This window comes from Gymnoscopelus microlampas (genome assembly GCF_963454915.1).
Source record: "Gymnoscopelus microlampas genome assembly, chromosome: 19".
Taxonomy (NCBI): Eukaryota; Metazoa; Chordata; class Actinopteri; order Myctophiformes; family Myctophidae; genus Gymnoscopelus; species Gymnoscopelus microlampas.
Window position 1 is genome coordinate 18,090,701 of NC_139956.1, and position 11,742 is coordinate 18,102,442.

The 11,742-nt window shown below is 41.7% G+C and overlaps 1 protein-coding gene across 1 annotated transcript in view; it reads left to right on the plus strand.

Moving 5' to 3' along the window:
* The window catches only part of arap2 (ArfGAP with RhoGAP domain, ankyrin repeat and PH domain 2), a 226,047-nt gene that overhangs the window by 99,135 nt on the left and 115,170 nt on the right, over positions 1-11,742 (plus strand). The window contains exon 12 of the mRNA XM_084043154.1: positions 9,218-9,303. Within this exon, the coding sequence (XP_083899280.1) occupies positions 9,218-9,303 (86 nt within the window). The remainder of the gene's footprint in view (positions 1-9,217; positions 9,304-11,742) is intronic.

Sequence of the window (11,742 nt, forward strand, 5' to 3'; positions counted from 1 at the left end):
TTTAAAGTTTTAAAAACGAAAAAAAAAAAAAAAGGCGCATAGATAAGATGGCTGCCGCTCGTTTTTGCTCGGGTGCACTCAGGCTGGACTCGGTTCCATTCGGTTTCACTTGAACTCGCCACCTGATTGGCCAACCTTCGCTGTCAATCACAGAACATTGAGCGAGGACACTGATAGGACGGTTCACACGGACACGGACGCGCACAGACGTTTCATTTACTGTACGTCCCTCACAGAGCTGGATACCCGGATGTCAAAACATAAATAGTAGGGAAAATACGGATTTCAGAAAGAGGACTGTGTTTCAATGCAGGAAAACACCCCAGCATCATTATATAGTGGCTAATAGAGGGGAAAAAATGCAAAATATATATATATATAAATATTTTAAATTTAGGCTTAAAGTTACCTAGAATCCCTTTAACACATTGTGTGCCAGAGTTTTATTAAAATAGGGTACGTTCAGTGCCTGCATATCTTCCATCCACTTACGTTGATATGTTTCGTGCTATAGAAGCCCCGATGCGGAAGTGCATGTAAACAAAGCGTGCGTGCGAGACGGCGGACGGTCCCGACTAACGCCTGGAACAATAATATTTCTAACGCGATCCTCCATTGCAGAGTGATCGCCGATCGAAAACGGCTCACTTCCACCACGTTAAAAAGAAATGGAGATATTAAGCTTTTAGTCAAGGAGTTTACATTGGAGCGGCCGACCGGAAGGATTTTTGACATGGATCCACATCCGGCCTCTCCTTCTCAGAGACTCCGTGGATGATCCCAAAGTTGTGTTAGAGCGCCCCACGTATAAAAAAAAAATGGGCCAAAAACGGTCCGGACCATTTATGGCACATGACGCATGGATTCTCAAAAACGGTCCGGACCGTTTATGGCACTCAATGTGTTAAGACCTGAGGTCGTTTTAACAAATGCCTTCTAAATCAGTAGTTCTCACACTTTCACGATTTTTAAAAAAGGTTCAAAAATAGCAGATGTACAGTACAAGCTCACAGCGCGTCACGAAGTGACGCGCTGTGAGCTTGTATATCTGCCATTTTTGAATTGCCAACGCTAAAATCTAAAATGACACAGATGCTTTCCCGGTTCGAATGGGCTAAAGGCAGGGAAACATTTAAATGCTGGGTATTCAAATAATGCGTAAAATAGTACCCAGGGGTATCATTTGGCATTCTCATAAACAATAAATGTGTTATATTTTGGAAACCGGTGTTTGAACTTCTTAGGGTTAACCCTTCTATATCCGTCCCGGCCCCAACATGCAACAAAACCAGTAAATAATATTTTTGTGATGTCGGGAGTGGAACAAGTCCACGGTGGTAAACTCACACACAAGCTCCGTATAAACAAATACAAGGACACTTATATCATCAATGTACATTTAATTTCACAAGTTACCAGTAGAAAGCCTGGCAAAATATAGCCGCTTTGAATGCTAGACGTTTACAATGTACATTTACAGGCCAATATTATACCCCAGCCAGCCCAGTACGGTATCCGCTAGCAACTTAACTCCAACACTCATAATGTCATGATTGATGATGAGACAGCTGCAATTTCAGCATTCATGGAGAACTGTTCGCACATTAAGTTATTTCCATATAATTCCCCCCTTTTTTTCTCTCTTTTACATCTGATATTGTTGTCTAGACATGGACTGGCATGTAAATATCTGAAGTTGTCCTACCTTTAACCCATTAAGACCTGGAACTGTATCATTTTTAGATTTGAGCTAAAAAGCATTATTTTACACTTTGGGCTATTCAAAAATAGCAGATCTACAAGCTCATAGCGCGGCACCGAGTGCCGCGCTACGAGCTTGTAGATCTGCTATTTTTGAAAAATCGTGAAAATGTGTGCAAATCTTTGAATATGTATATTTTTAAAGCGAACATTTTTAACTCAAATCTTTGCTTCTGGGGGGTCCCTGAAACAAAATATTTTGATGGGGGTCCACGGCCAAATACATATAATATTGGGGGTCCTTGACATGAAAAAGATTGAGCACCACTGATATAGAAACATTGAGATTTAGGAGACATGTAGAATCGGCTTCAGGTCTCAATGGGTTAAGTCATTTGATTTATGGGACATTAAAAAGATTCACTTTCCCCAAGCTGAGTTGATGGATAGTGAAGTTAAACTGAGAGAGAGAGAGACAGACAGACCCAGAGAGAGAGAGAATACATTAACATTGTTGCATAGCAGCAGCCGTCAACAGAGCACAATGCAAACACCCAAACTGATAGATAGCTTATTAACCCATTGAAAACCGGGAACGCACCTGTCACTTAAACAATGATTCTATACTTTGGCTATTCAAAAATAGCAGATATATACCATCTCATGGCGCGGCACCGAGTGCCGCCCTATGAGCCCTTCTGCAACCTCCAGAGCAGGCTGATCAATCAGGCTGTTTACAATACCTACACAAAGAGTGGGGTGGTGTTGGGGGCGGGGGGTAGTACATGAAAGTTGGGTCTTTATCCACGTAACCACTTAGAGCCTCTATACTTAGTGTAGAGTATATCCTAAAAAGGAATTGAGTTGGCACTCTACTTGGTATGCTCTTTGTGAGCTTGTAGATTGGCTATTTTCATGCGAATGTCCCCCCCCTTTCCCACAGAATCGGGATGCTAGGGCTCAAGTTGCCTGTATACTTTGTTGTACGATGAATAGCAAAAATACCCGAACTGCGAGCTTATAACGACATGCCAAAAGTAGAGGTGCCAGCAGGTTGGAAGTGTTTTGGAGAGTTTTTAAAGGCGTCATGGTCTGAAAGTTGAAAGAATCTTAAAGTGAATGTTTGTTTGCGCTCGAGTCTATGTGCGAGTACTGCCAGGTGTGTGTGTGTGTGTGTGTGTGTGTGTGTGTGTGTGTGTGTGTGTGTGTGTGTGTGTGTGTGTGTGTGTGTGTGTGTGTGTGTGTGTGTGTGTGTGTGTGTGTGTGTGTGTGTGTGTGTGTGTGTGTGTGTGTGTGTGTGTGTGTGTCTGTGTGTGTGCGTGAGAGAGAGAGAGACAGAGTATGTTGTTCTCTGACCTGGAGGCTCAATTGGGGGATAAGATCTCAGGTGATAAGCCACTTATGGGGGGCTTGGCGTCTGGCCTGTGGTCTCATTCTAATCTCTTTGGCCATGCTTGCCGGATGACTGAGATGAAATGACAACAAAGATTAGGCCTCCGACCGGGGCCCGGAGCTGCTCCTTGATACGCTAAACACGATTAGAGCGGGGACAAACATATTGATGGATGGGGGGGGTGTGGGGGGGGGGGTCCACTGTCCTCTGGTGACGGTGGTCATCAGTTTACTGTATACAGTGTGACTTCCGTCTGTGTTTGAGATGTTCTCTAACTCATTGGTTCTCAAAGTGGGGTCCGGGGACCCCCCAGGGGTACTTGAGGGGGTTCCAGGGGGTCCCCAGCTAGATGATGGACAGGAACCAAATGGACCCTTATGGGTCTGTAACTCTGAGAGTGTACAAATGGAACCAAATGGACCCTGACGGGTCCATTTGGTTCCATTTGTACACTCTCAGAGTTAAATTAACATTGGTTTTACAATGTGAATTGGGAGCCCAAGAGGTATAAATGCCATTAAATGGGGGTCCGTAGCCCTAATGCATGTCAAACTGGGGGTCCTTGAAATTAAAATGGTTGAGAATCACTGCTAGAGAGCCGTAAAAACCTTCTCTTATTGGGGTCCCTGGCTTATCTTTTCAAATGGGGGTCCGCGGGGTAATAAGTGTCAATTAGGGGGTTCTTGACATGAAAAAGTTTGAGAACCACTGCTCTAGCCCATTTAGACCTGAGGCCCATTTTTGAAGCTATTTTTGAATAGCCAACGCTAAAATCCAGTGGTATAAAGTAACTACATTTATTCAAGTACTGTTCTTAAGTACAATTTTGAGGTACTTTTGCCTTACTGGAGTATACTTTTACTTCTACTCCACTACATCTCAGAGGCAAATATTATACTTTTACTCCAAACTTTAGTTACTAGTTACTTTGCAGATATACATTATTATATTATAAAACATACATTAACCATTTTAGCCCTATTTTATACCTAGGCTATTTGAAAATAGTAGATCTACAAGCTCACAACGCGTCGCATCGCGACACGTTGTGAGCTTGTAGATCTGCTATTTTCAAACATTTTAGTACTTTTACTTTTGGTATACTTTTTAGTATATTTTGATGCCAATACTTTTGGACTTTTTTACTCTAGTAACATTTTGAACACAGGCCTTTTACTTGTAACAGAGTATTTTTATATTGTAATATATTGCTACTTTTACTTAAGTAAAATATCTTGGTACTTCTTCCACCGCTGCTAAAATCTATAACGACACACCAATGCTTTCCCGGCTTCAATGGTCTAACTCAGTGGGAATTAAGGTGGGGAATGGGGCGAGGGGATTATAGTGTACCGGAGGCATACACTACATACACAGTGGAATCCGGAGAGTTAATTTAATCCATGTGTAAAAAGAAAACTTACCCATTTTTATACTCTGTTTGAACACTGTGTATTTTGCAGTGTGCATGCATGTTACGTTCATCAAAGAAGTACGCCCTTTAAAACACATGTTGACATGTCCTTCCTTCCTGGCGGTCTAGGCCTTTTACCCACAATCCCCCCTCACTCCCCGAATCCATCGAGCGGCCTGAGATAGCTTCTTCTCGGAGAGAGCCGTACGTTTTAATTTGCTCCTTCACCTTGCCTCCCGACAAGCACCGGGTAATTGGCACGCCTCAGATTTTCTCAACATCCCCCCCGTTTCAAAAGCCCTTAAATGATTTCATTTGCAGGGATGTTTAATATTACATTTTGTCGACACTCTGGGAGAGAGAGACGGAGACGGAGAGAGAGAGAGAGAGAGAGAGAGAGAGGGAGTGAGATTGAGTGATCCTAGCCGCTGTTGGTCTGCGCGGCGCGCGCGCTCTTTAAATTAGACAGCGGTCCGTTCGGAATATCAATGACGGCGCAGACTTTTAATTAGTGCTCCGGTGTCATGGACAATAAAGAGAAACGGTGAATGAGAGGAAGAGGGAAGGCGTAATGAGAGGACTAATGGTAAAAAATTATCCCAGATTGCCTTTCTTCTGTGCGTGCCAGGGCAGAATGAAACGGGTTTTTTTTGAGCGAAGCTCCGGGGGAATTTTAATAGTCTGGTGCTTCTGCCCTGCCTGTGATGGTGTGCATGTGTGTGTCGCACTTTTCTGCTCCCACAGTTTGCCTTTGTTTACTTCCACATAAGGGACTCTGTCCAGCCCAGGCTCCTTTGACACAGACACACGTTCCTCCCTACATCGCCATGTCCCGCTTGGTCTTGTTTAAAGGGCAAGACCACTTTGGTAGAGGTCTGGGTTGTGTAGTTACCTTGCCATGATGTAACCCCAAAGGTGGACAAGAAATGAAAAATAATTGCTGCATTGATTAAAAATTGATCATTCAAAATATGTTCCCCATTGACTTACATTGTACAGTAAAACAGCTCTCAAAGTCACTCTTTTAGCATGTAAATGAACGTAAACAAAGTTGATTTAGACAATATAGAACATCATCAAAGCCAGTACTGTTTGTTTTTTTGATAAAAATGTTAACTTACTGTTGATTTTGCTATTTTTATTAGAAAGAAAACCCGGACTGGATCAGCGGATCCGGATCTTAAAATCATCAGGAGGTTGACATTTTTATTAAAAAAATAAACAGTACTGGGTTTGGTGATGTTCTATATTGTCTGAAACAGCTTCGTTTGTGTTCGTTTACGGGCTAAAAGAGTGACTTTAAGAGCTGTTTTACCGTACAATGTAAGTCAATGAGGAGCATATTTTGAATTATCAATTTCTAATCAATGGAGCAATTATTTTTCATTTCTTGTCCACCTTTGGGGTTACATCATGGCAAGGTAACTACACAACCCAAACCTCTACCAAAGTGGTCTTGCCCTTTAACTTCTTACTGAAAAAGGCTGTATATCGGCTCCTAAGCACTTTTTTTTAACAATGTATTTTTGGCCTTGGCACAGGGGTGATAAAGCCAGAAATAAGTTTGGCACTGAATGAGTTAAAGCACCAAAAGTAGAAAGTACTCATTATAGAGAAAGTCCCATTTCACAAGTTTTCAAATCTATAAAAATCTTTTCAAAATAGCAGACGTACGAGCTCACAATGCGTCGCATCGCAACGCATTGTAAGCTTGTAAATCAATAATAATCCAAATCTAAAAAGTAACTAGTAAACTAAAGTGAAATGATCGTAGTGGATTAAAAAGTACAATATTTGCCTCTGAGATGTAGTGGAGTAGAAGTAAAAGTATTGAAAAATCTGAAACACTCCAGTAAAGTAAAAAAATCCTGAAAAGTGCACTTAAGTACAGTACTCGAGTAAATGTACTTGTTTACTTCACAACACCACCGCCCGCTTCCTAATCTCCCGTCTTTCCCTCGCTTCGCTCTACCCTTTCGCCACCACAATCAAACACAACCTGTCACGTTAAGCAAAGATGTTCTATGTGAGAACCCCCCCCCCACCCCCCACCCCCCACGTATAACTGCAGTAAAAACTCCTTCATCTCCGAAAGCAGCTCACGGAGGCAGGCAGCTGCCAGCAACAGTTGCCACGGTAACGTTAAATGCAGGGCTCTTTGTTTATCTCCTCTCTCCGTTCCCTCCCAACTCGTCCTCTATCCAGCGAGAGAGCCGCTGAAAAAGCCACGGAAGCAAAGCAGGGTCGGAAACGGTATGGATGGAGTAGATGGGAACGCATCTGTGTCATTTTTAGATTTGAGCTAAAACGTGTTATTTTACACTTTGGCTATTCAAAAAATAGCAGATATACAAGCTCATAGCGCGGCACCGAGTGCCGCGCTATGAGCTTGTAGATCTGCTATTTTGGAAAAATCGTGATTTTTTTTTTGCAAATCTTTGAATCTTGGGCAGTGGCTCAGGGGTAGAGTTGGCCGATAGAGCCTCGATTACGATTAATCTGATCTACACGTTCACAAAGCTTGTGTATCTGGCTTGTAGACGGGTTCCCAGATTGACAATGACATGCCCAAAATAGAGACCCCTGGGGTCTCTAAAAGTGGTTAATGGCTGCATTACAGTCAAATTAGCTGTGTTATTTGCCTTTGCCAATTCAATTCTGTTATTGTACAGTGTAGGCAATGCTGATGATTATTTATCAAAAAATCATTCACACATTTCATTTTGTAAATAATGAAATTTACCCCCACCCCCCCAACACACACAATAATATTATTATAATATGAAATATTATCATATAACACAGTATTATTGTCGCAATATCGATGTCGAAGTATTCGCTCAAAATTGTTGCTCAGCCCTACTTAACACATCCCCCGCCAAGGCATAATCTCAAAATGCACTCACCACTGCCACGCTTTTTTTGTCCTTTTTTGTTTTTTTGATTCCGTCATAGCCCCCGCTAAATCCGTTTAAAATCCGCGTTCATTTGGTTCGACACAAACACGGGATCCGACATTACAAAACGCTTGGGAAAACACCCGCCCCGTAGGACTACGGGTACGGCGGTTAACGGTTGGATTTAACGGCCCGTAGGACTACGGGATTGGCGGTGAATGTGTTAAAGGGTCTACACCATGAATTTAAAAAATAATAATAATATTTAATATCATATTGTTTATGTCCCTCAAACGTTTTTGAAAAGGTTTGAGCCTAAATCAAGCCTCAGATATACTCATTCCAACTAACTTCTCTCTGGCTTATAAAGCACTTTCACCTGCAATACCACATTGTCCTGTTTGGCACGGGACGCTATTGAGCCAGTTTGTATGCATGTTATCTCCTGGTTCTATGTGGGAAAAGTAAAAAAAAGAAAAATAAGGAGAAAAAAAAGGAAAAAAAATCTTTTTTTAAAAAGTTTTAATTTTTTGGAACTGAAAAACGGGAGGAATTGTTAGCGCTAGTGACATCACTTGCGGGACCAAATCAGTTTGGCCTGTTTTTGGACCAATTTACAGAAAACCCCAGATTTGCTGTGAAATTCTGAGTGTTAAAACTGGGGTATTTTTGAGGATAGAAGAGAGGTAGGGGAGACCAAAAACACACAAAAAAGAAGAAAAAGTTAAAATTCATGGTGTAGCCCCTTTAAACAGCATGCTACCGTATGTAAATAAACCTCAGTGCTAATGCTCTCCTTCAGAGCGTGTCTGCACGGTGACCCCTTTGCCCGCGATGGTGCTTAACCTGAGCATAGTAATGGCATCAAGCGATAAAGTCTCAAATCATTACCGCAAGAAAGTAAATTCCCATTTGCAGGCATGCAGTGATTTGTCGCCCGATGTTTTATGCATGCGTGGTCCGTCTCTGGCCACGAGCAACACCAGAAGCCTCCTCCTCCTTCCTCCGCGTTCACCCAAATAAATAGGCCGAGCAACCAACAACAATGAATTACTCATGATTCATTAGCAATTAATGGCCCTCGTTTGGTGCTTTCATTTCCAATTAGCAGTGCTGGAGGGGCTCAATATGACTGGTGTGTGAGTGAGAGAATAAGCTCACAGTCACGCTCTATTTGCCTGTATTGTAAACTGACTGCTGCTTAGTACTCATCCCTTCACTTGTGTGTGTGTGTGTGTGTGTGTGTGTGTGTGTGTGTGTGTGTGTGTGTGTGCGTGTGTGCGTGCAAGTATGTTTGTATTCAAATGTACGTCTGTATCTGTACACTATTCTTGTGCATAATTATTTCTTGTGTGTTTGTGTGTGCATTCATAGTTCTGTGTGTGTGTGTGTGTGTGTGTGTGTGTGTGTGTGTGTGTGTGTGTGTGTGTGCATGTGCGTGCGTGCGTGCAAGTATGTTTATATTCAAATGTATGTCTGTATCTGTACACTATTCTTGCGCATAATTATTACTTCTGTGTGTTTGCGTGCGGGCAAGTATGTTCTTATTCAAATGTACGCATGTACACTATTCTTGCGCATAATTATTATTTCTGTGTTTGTGTGTGCATCCATGGTTGTTGGTGTGCCATGATGATGCTTTATTGTATGTAACAATGTTCTGCCTTATATGCACTTTGTAACTGGCTGTTTTCCCATTACCTGACTGCACTGGCAGTGTTTATGTCCTTTGTACAAGGCATTCTTGTACTTCTGTATGTGGACATAAATAAATGTTTTGTGTGTGTGTGTGCGTGTGTGTGCGCGCATTAGGGCAGCATCGCTCGCTGGGTCCCAGCATTTCCAAAGTGCGGAGCTTGAAGTTGGACATCAGTGTGTGGAGCAATGAGCTGGTGGAGGTACAGTACAGAACCATGTACAGTATTATGCTGAACATACGCCTTTATGTCATCTTTGCACAAAGAACTGCAGCCACTTTGTCTTTTGAAAGTGGCTGAAGTTCCATTCATTAAAAAGATTCGCATATATTTATTTATATGAATTGTGCGGATATTTCACTCAATTTAAAAGTATGGTGTCTTTACAAAATATTACAATTAAAACTATTGTATGTATTGGTCAGCCCTCAATTCATCTATTCAAACAATATTATTTCCAGTCTAGAAAGCAAAATATATTTGTTTCAATTAATCACATTTAAAAAAAAAAAATAACATTTTAAATTATCATTAATATTATATTATGTTCTCCTGAAAATAGCAGATCTACAAGATCACAACGTGTCGTGTGCAGTGCATTGTGAGCTGTTACGTGGGTTATTTTCGCTATTTGTCATACGATGAAGTATAGGGCAAACCGAGCACTATATGCTCGGTTTGCCGGGTATACAATGACAATCACAATACGTGTTGTGACCTTGTAGATCTGCTATTTCTGTCGAAGGTTTGCCTATTTTCACCAACTGTTCGGCCTGTTATGATGACATGCCCAGAATAGGGAAGCTAGGGTTCATGTGGTTTTAAGTGGTTAATGACTGCTTCCAGAAGATGACAGAAATCAGCCGTTATTGTTCGCTCGACAAGTCGTGGCCCAGGCTGTATATTTTCTTGGTAGCTATGCTTGGCAGCAGCACAGTACCAAGGGCCAGGCCAGATGTGCTTAACCCATTGAGACCGGGAACGCATCTGTGTCATTTTTTTTTATTTCTTCGGCTATTCAAAAATAGCAGATTTACAAGCTCATAGCGTGGCACCGAGTGCCGCGCTATGAGCTTGTATATCTACTATTTTTGAAAAATCGTGATAATTTGTATACATCTTTGAATATATGTTTTTTAAAGTGAACATTTGTAACTAAAATATTTGCTTCTGGGGGATTCTACAAATGTCTTCTAAATCCTATTAGTTAAAAAAAAAAAAACGTATGTTGCTGTAAGTGGTTCTCAAACTTTTGTCAAGGACCACCCAAAATTATATTTATTTGGCCGTGGACGCCCATCTCAAAATATGTTGTTCCAGGGACCCCCCAGAAGCAAAGATTTGAGTCAAAAAATTTCGCTTTAAAAATATATATGTTCAAAGATTTGCCCAAATCTTCACGATTTAAAAAGAAATAGCAGATCTACAAGCTCATGAGCTTGTAGATCTGCTATTTTTGAATAGCCTAAAGTATAAAATAATGGTTAAAGTGGTCACATACTGTAGATGCGTTCCCGGTCTCAATGACTTAAGAGCTGGTGGTGGTATGCGCTCGGCTCAAGGGCATGCAGATTTAGCGCCGAGTCCCTAATCAATTCTATTCTTTTGACTTTACGCCCTCGCACGGGTCAGTGCGTGCATGCTACCGCCTCTCTCCCTCGGCTGCCTGGTCCCCCCTAAAATTGAACCGGCAACCCTCCTGACGCCAATGCCGGCCGGCTCTTCTAACCTCAAGGCTACAGACGTCCTCTGTAAAATAGTCTTTGGTGAGATTGTTGTGTCTAGTTTAACCCATTAAGACCTGGAACTGTGTCATTTTTAGATTGGAGCTAAAAAGCATTATTTTACACTTTGGGCTATTCAAAAATAGCAGATATACAAGCTCGTAGCGCGGCACCGAGTGCCGCGCTACGAGCTTGTAGATCTGCTATTTTTGAAAAATCGTGAAAATGTGTGCAAATCTTTGAATATATATATTTTTAAAGCGAACATTTTTAACTCAAATATTTGCTTCTGGGGGGTCCCTGGAACAAGATATTTTGATGGGGGTCCACGGCCAAATACACAACATTTTGGGAGTCCTTGACATGAAAAAGTTTGAGCACCACTGATATAGAAACATACGTTTTTCAGAATTCTGTTGAGATTCAGGAGACATGTAGAATCGGCTTCAGGTCTCAATGGGTTAATACAGTAGCTTCTGCACGGGGCCAAAATAGAACAGGGGTCATTTTTCTTGTTGTGCTGGTGTCGTCATGGAATATGCATGAGTTCGCTGTGTTCGGTATTAACCGCATTAATGATTTCCTGAGTTTGTGCCAGTTGCAGAGTTCAACTCTTACTGAAGCTTTACGCTTTTGTGGTACGATGGTGCTTGCGCCACGTTGTGAACTTATTATAGATGTGTTTTCGGGCCTCGCCGCCGCCATACTCATAACATTCCACCTGAATGCCAGGGAGAACCGGCCATAGAGACATGAAAGCACTTTGTTCTTGGTTTGATTCATGTGTGATGATGGCCCCTATAGGGCTGCCTATCGATTCTTTTCTTAGCGATTATTCTGTCAATATATGTTTAAGATAAATCGAAAAATCGAGAAGTGTGTTTTTTATGTATCGACAATTCTTTTTTTCCTTTTT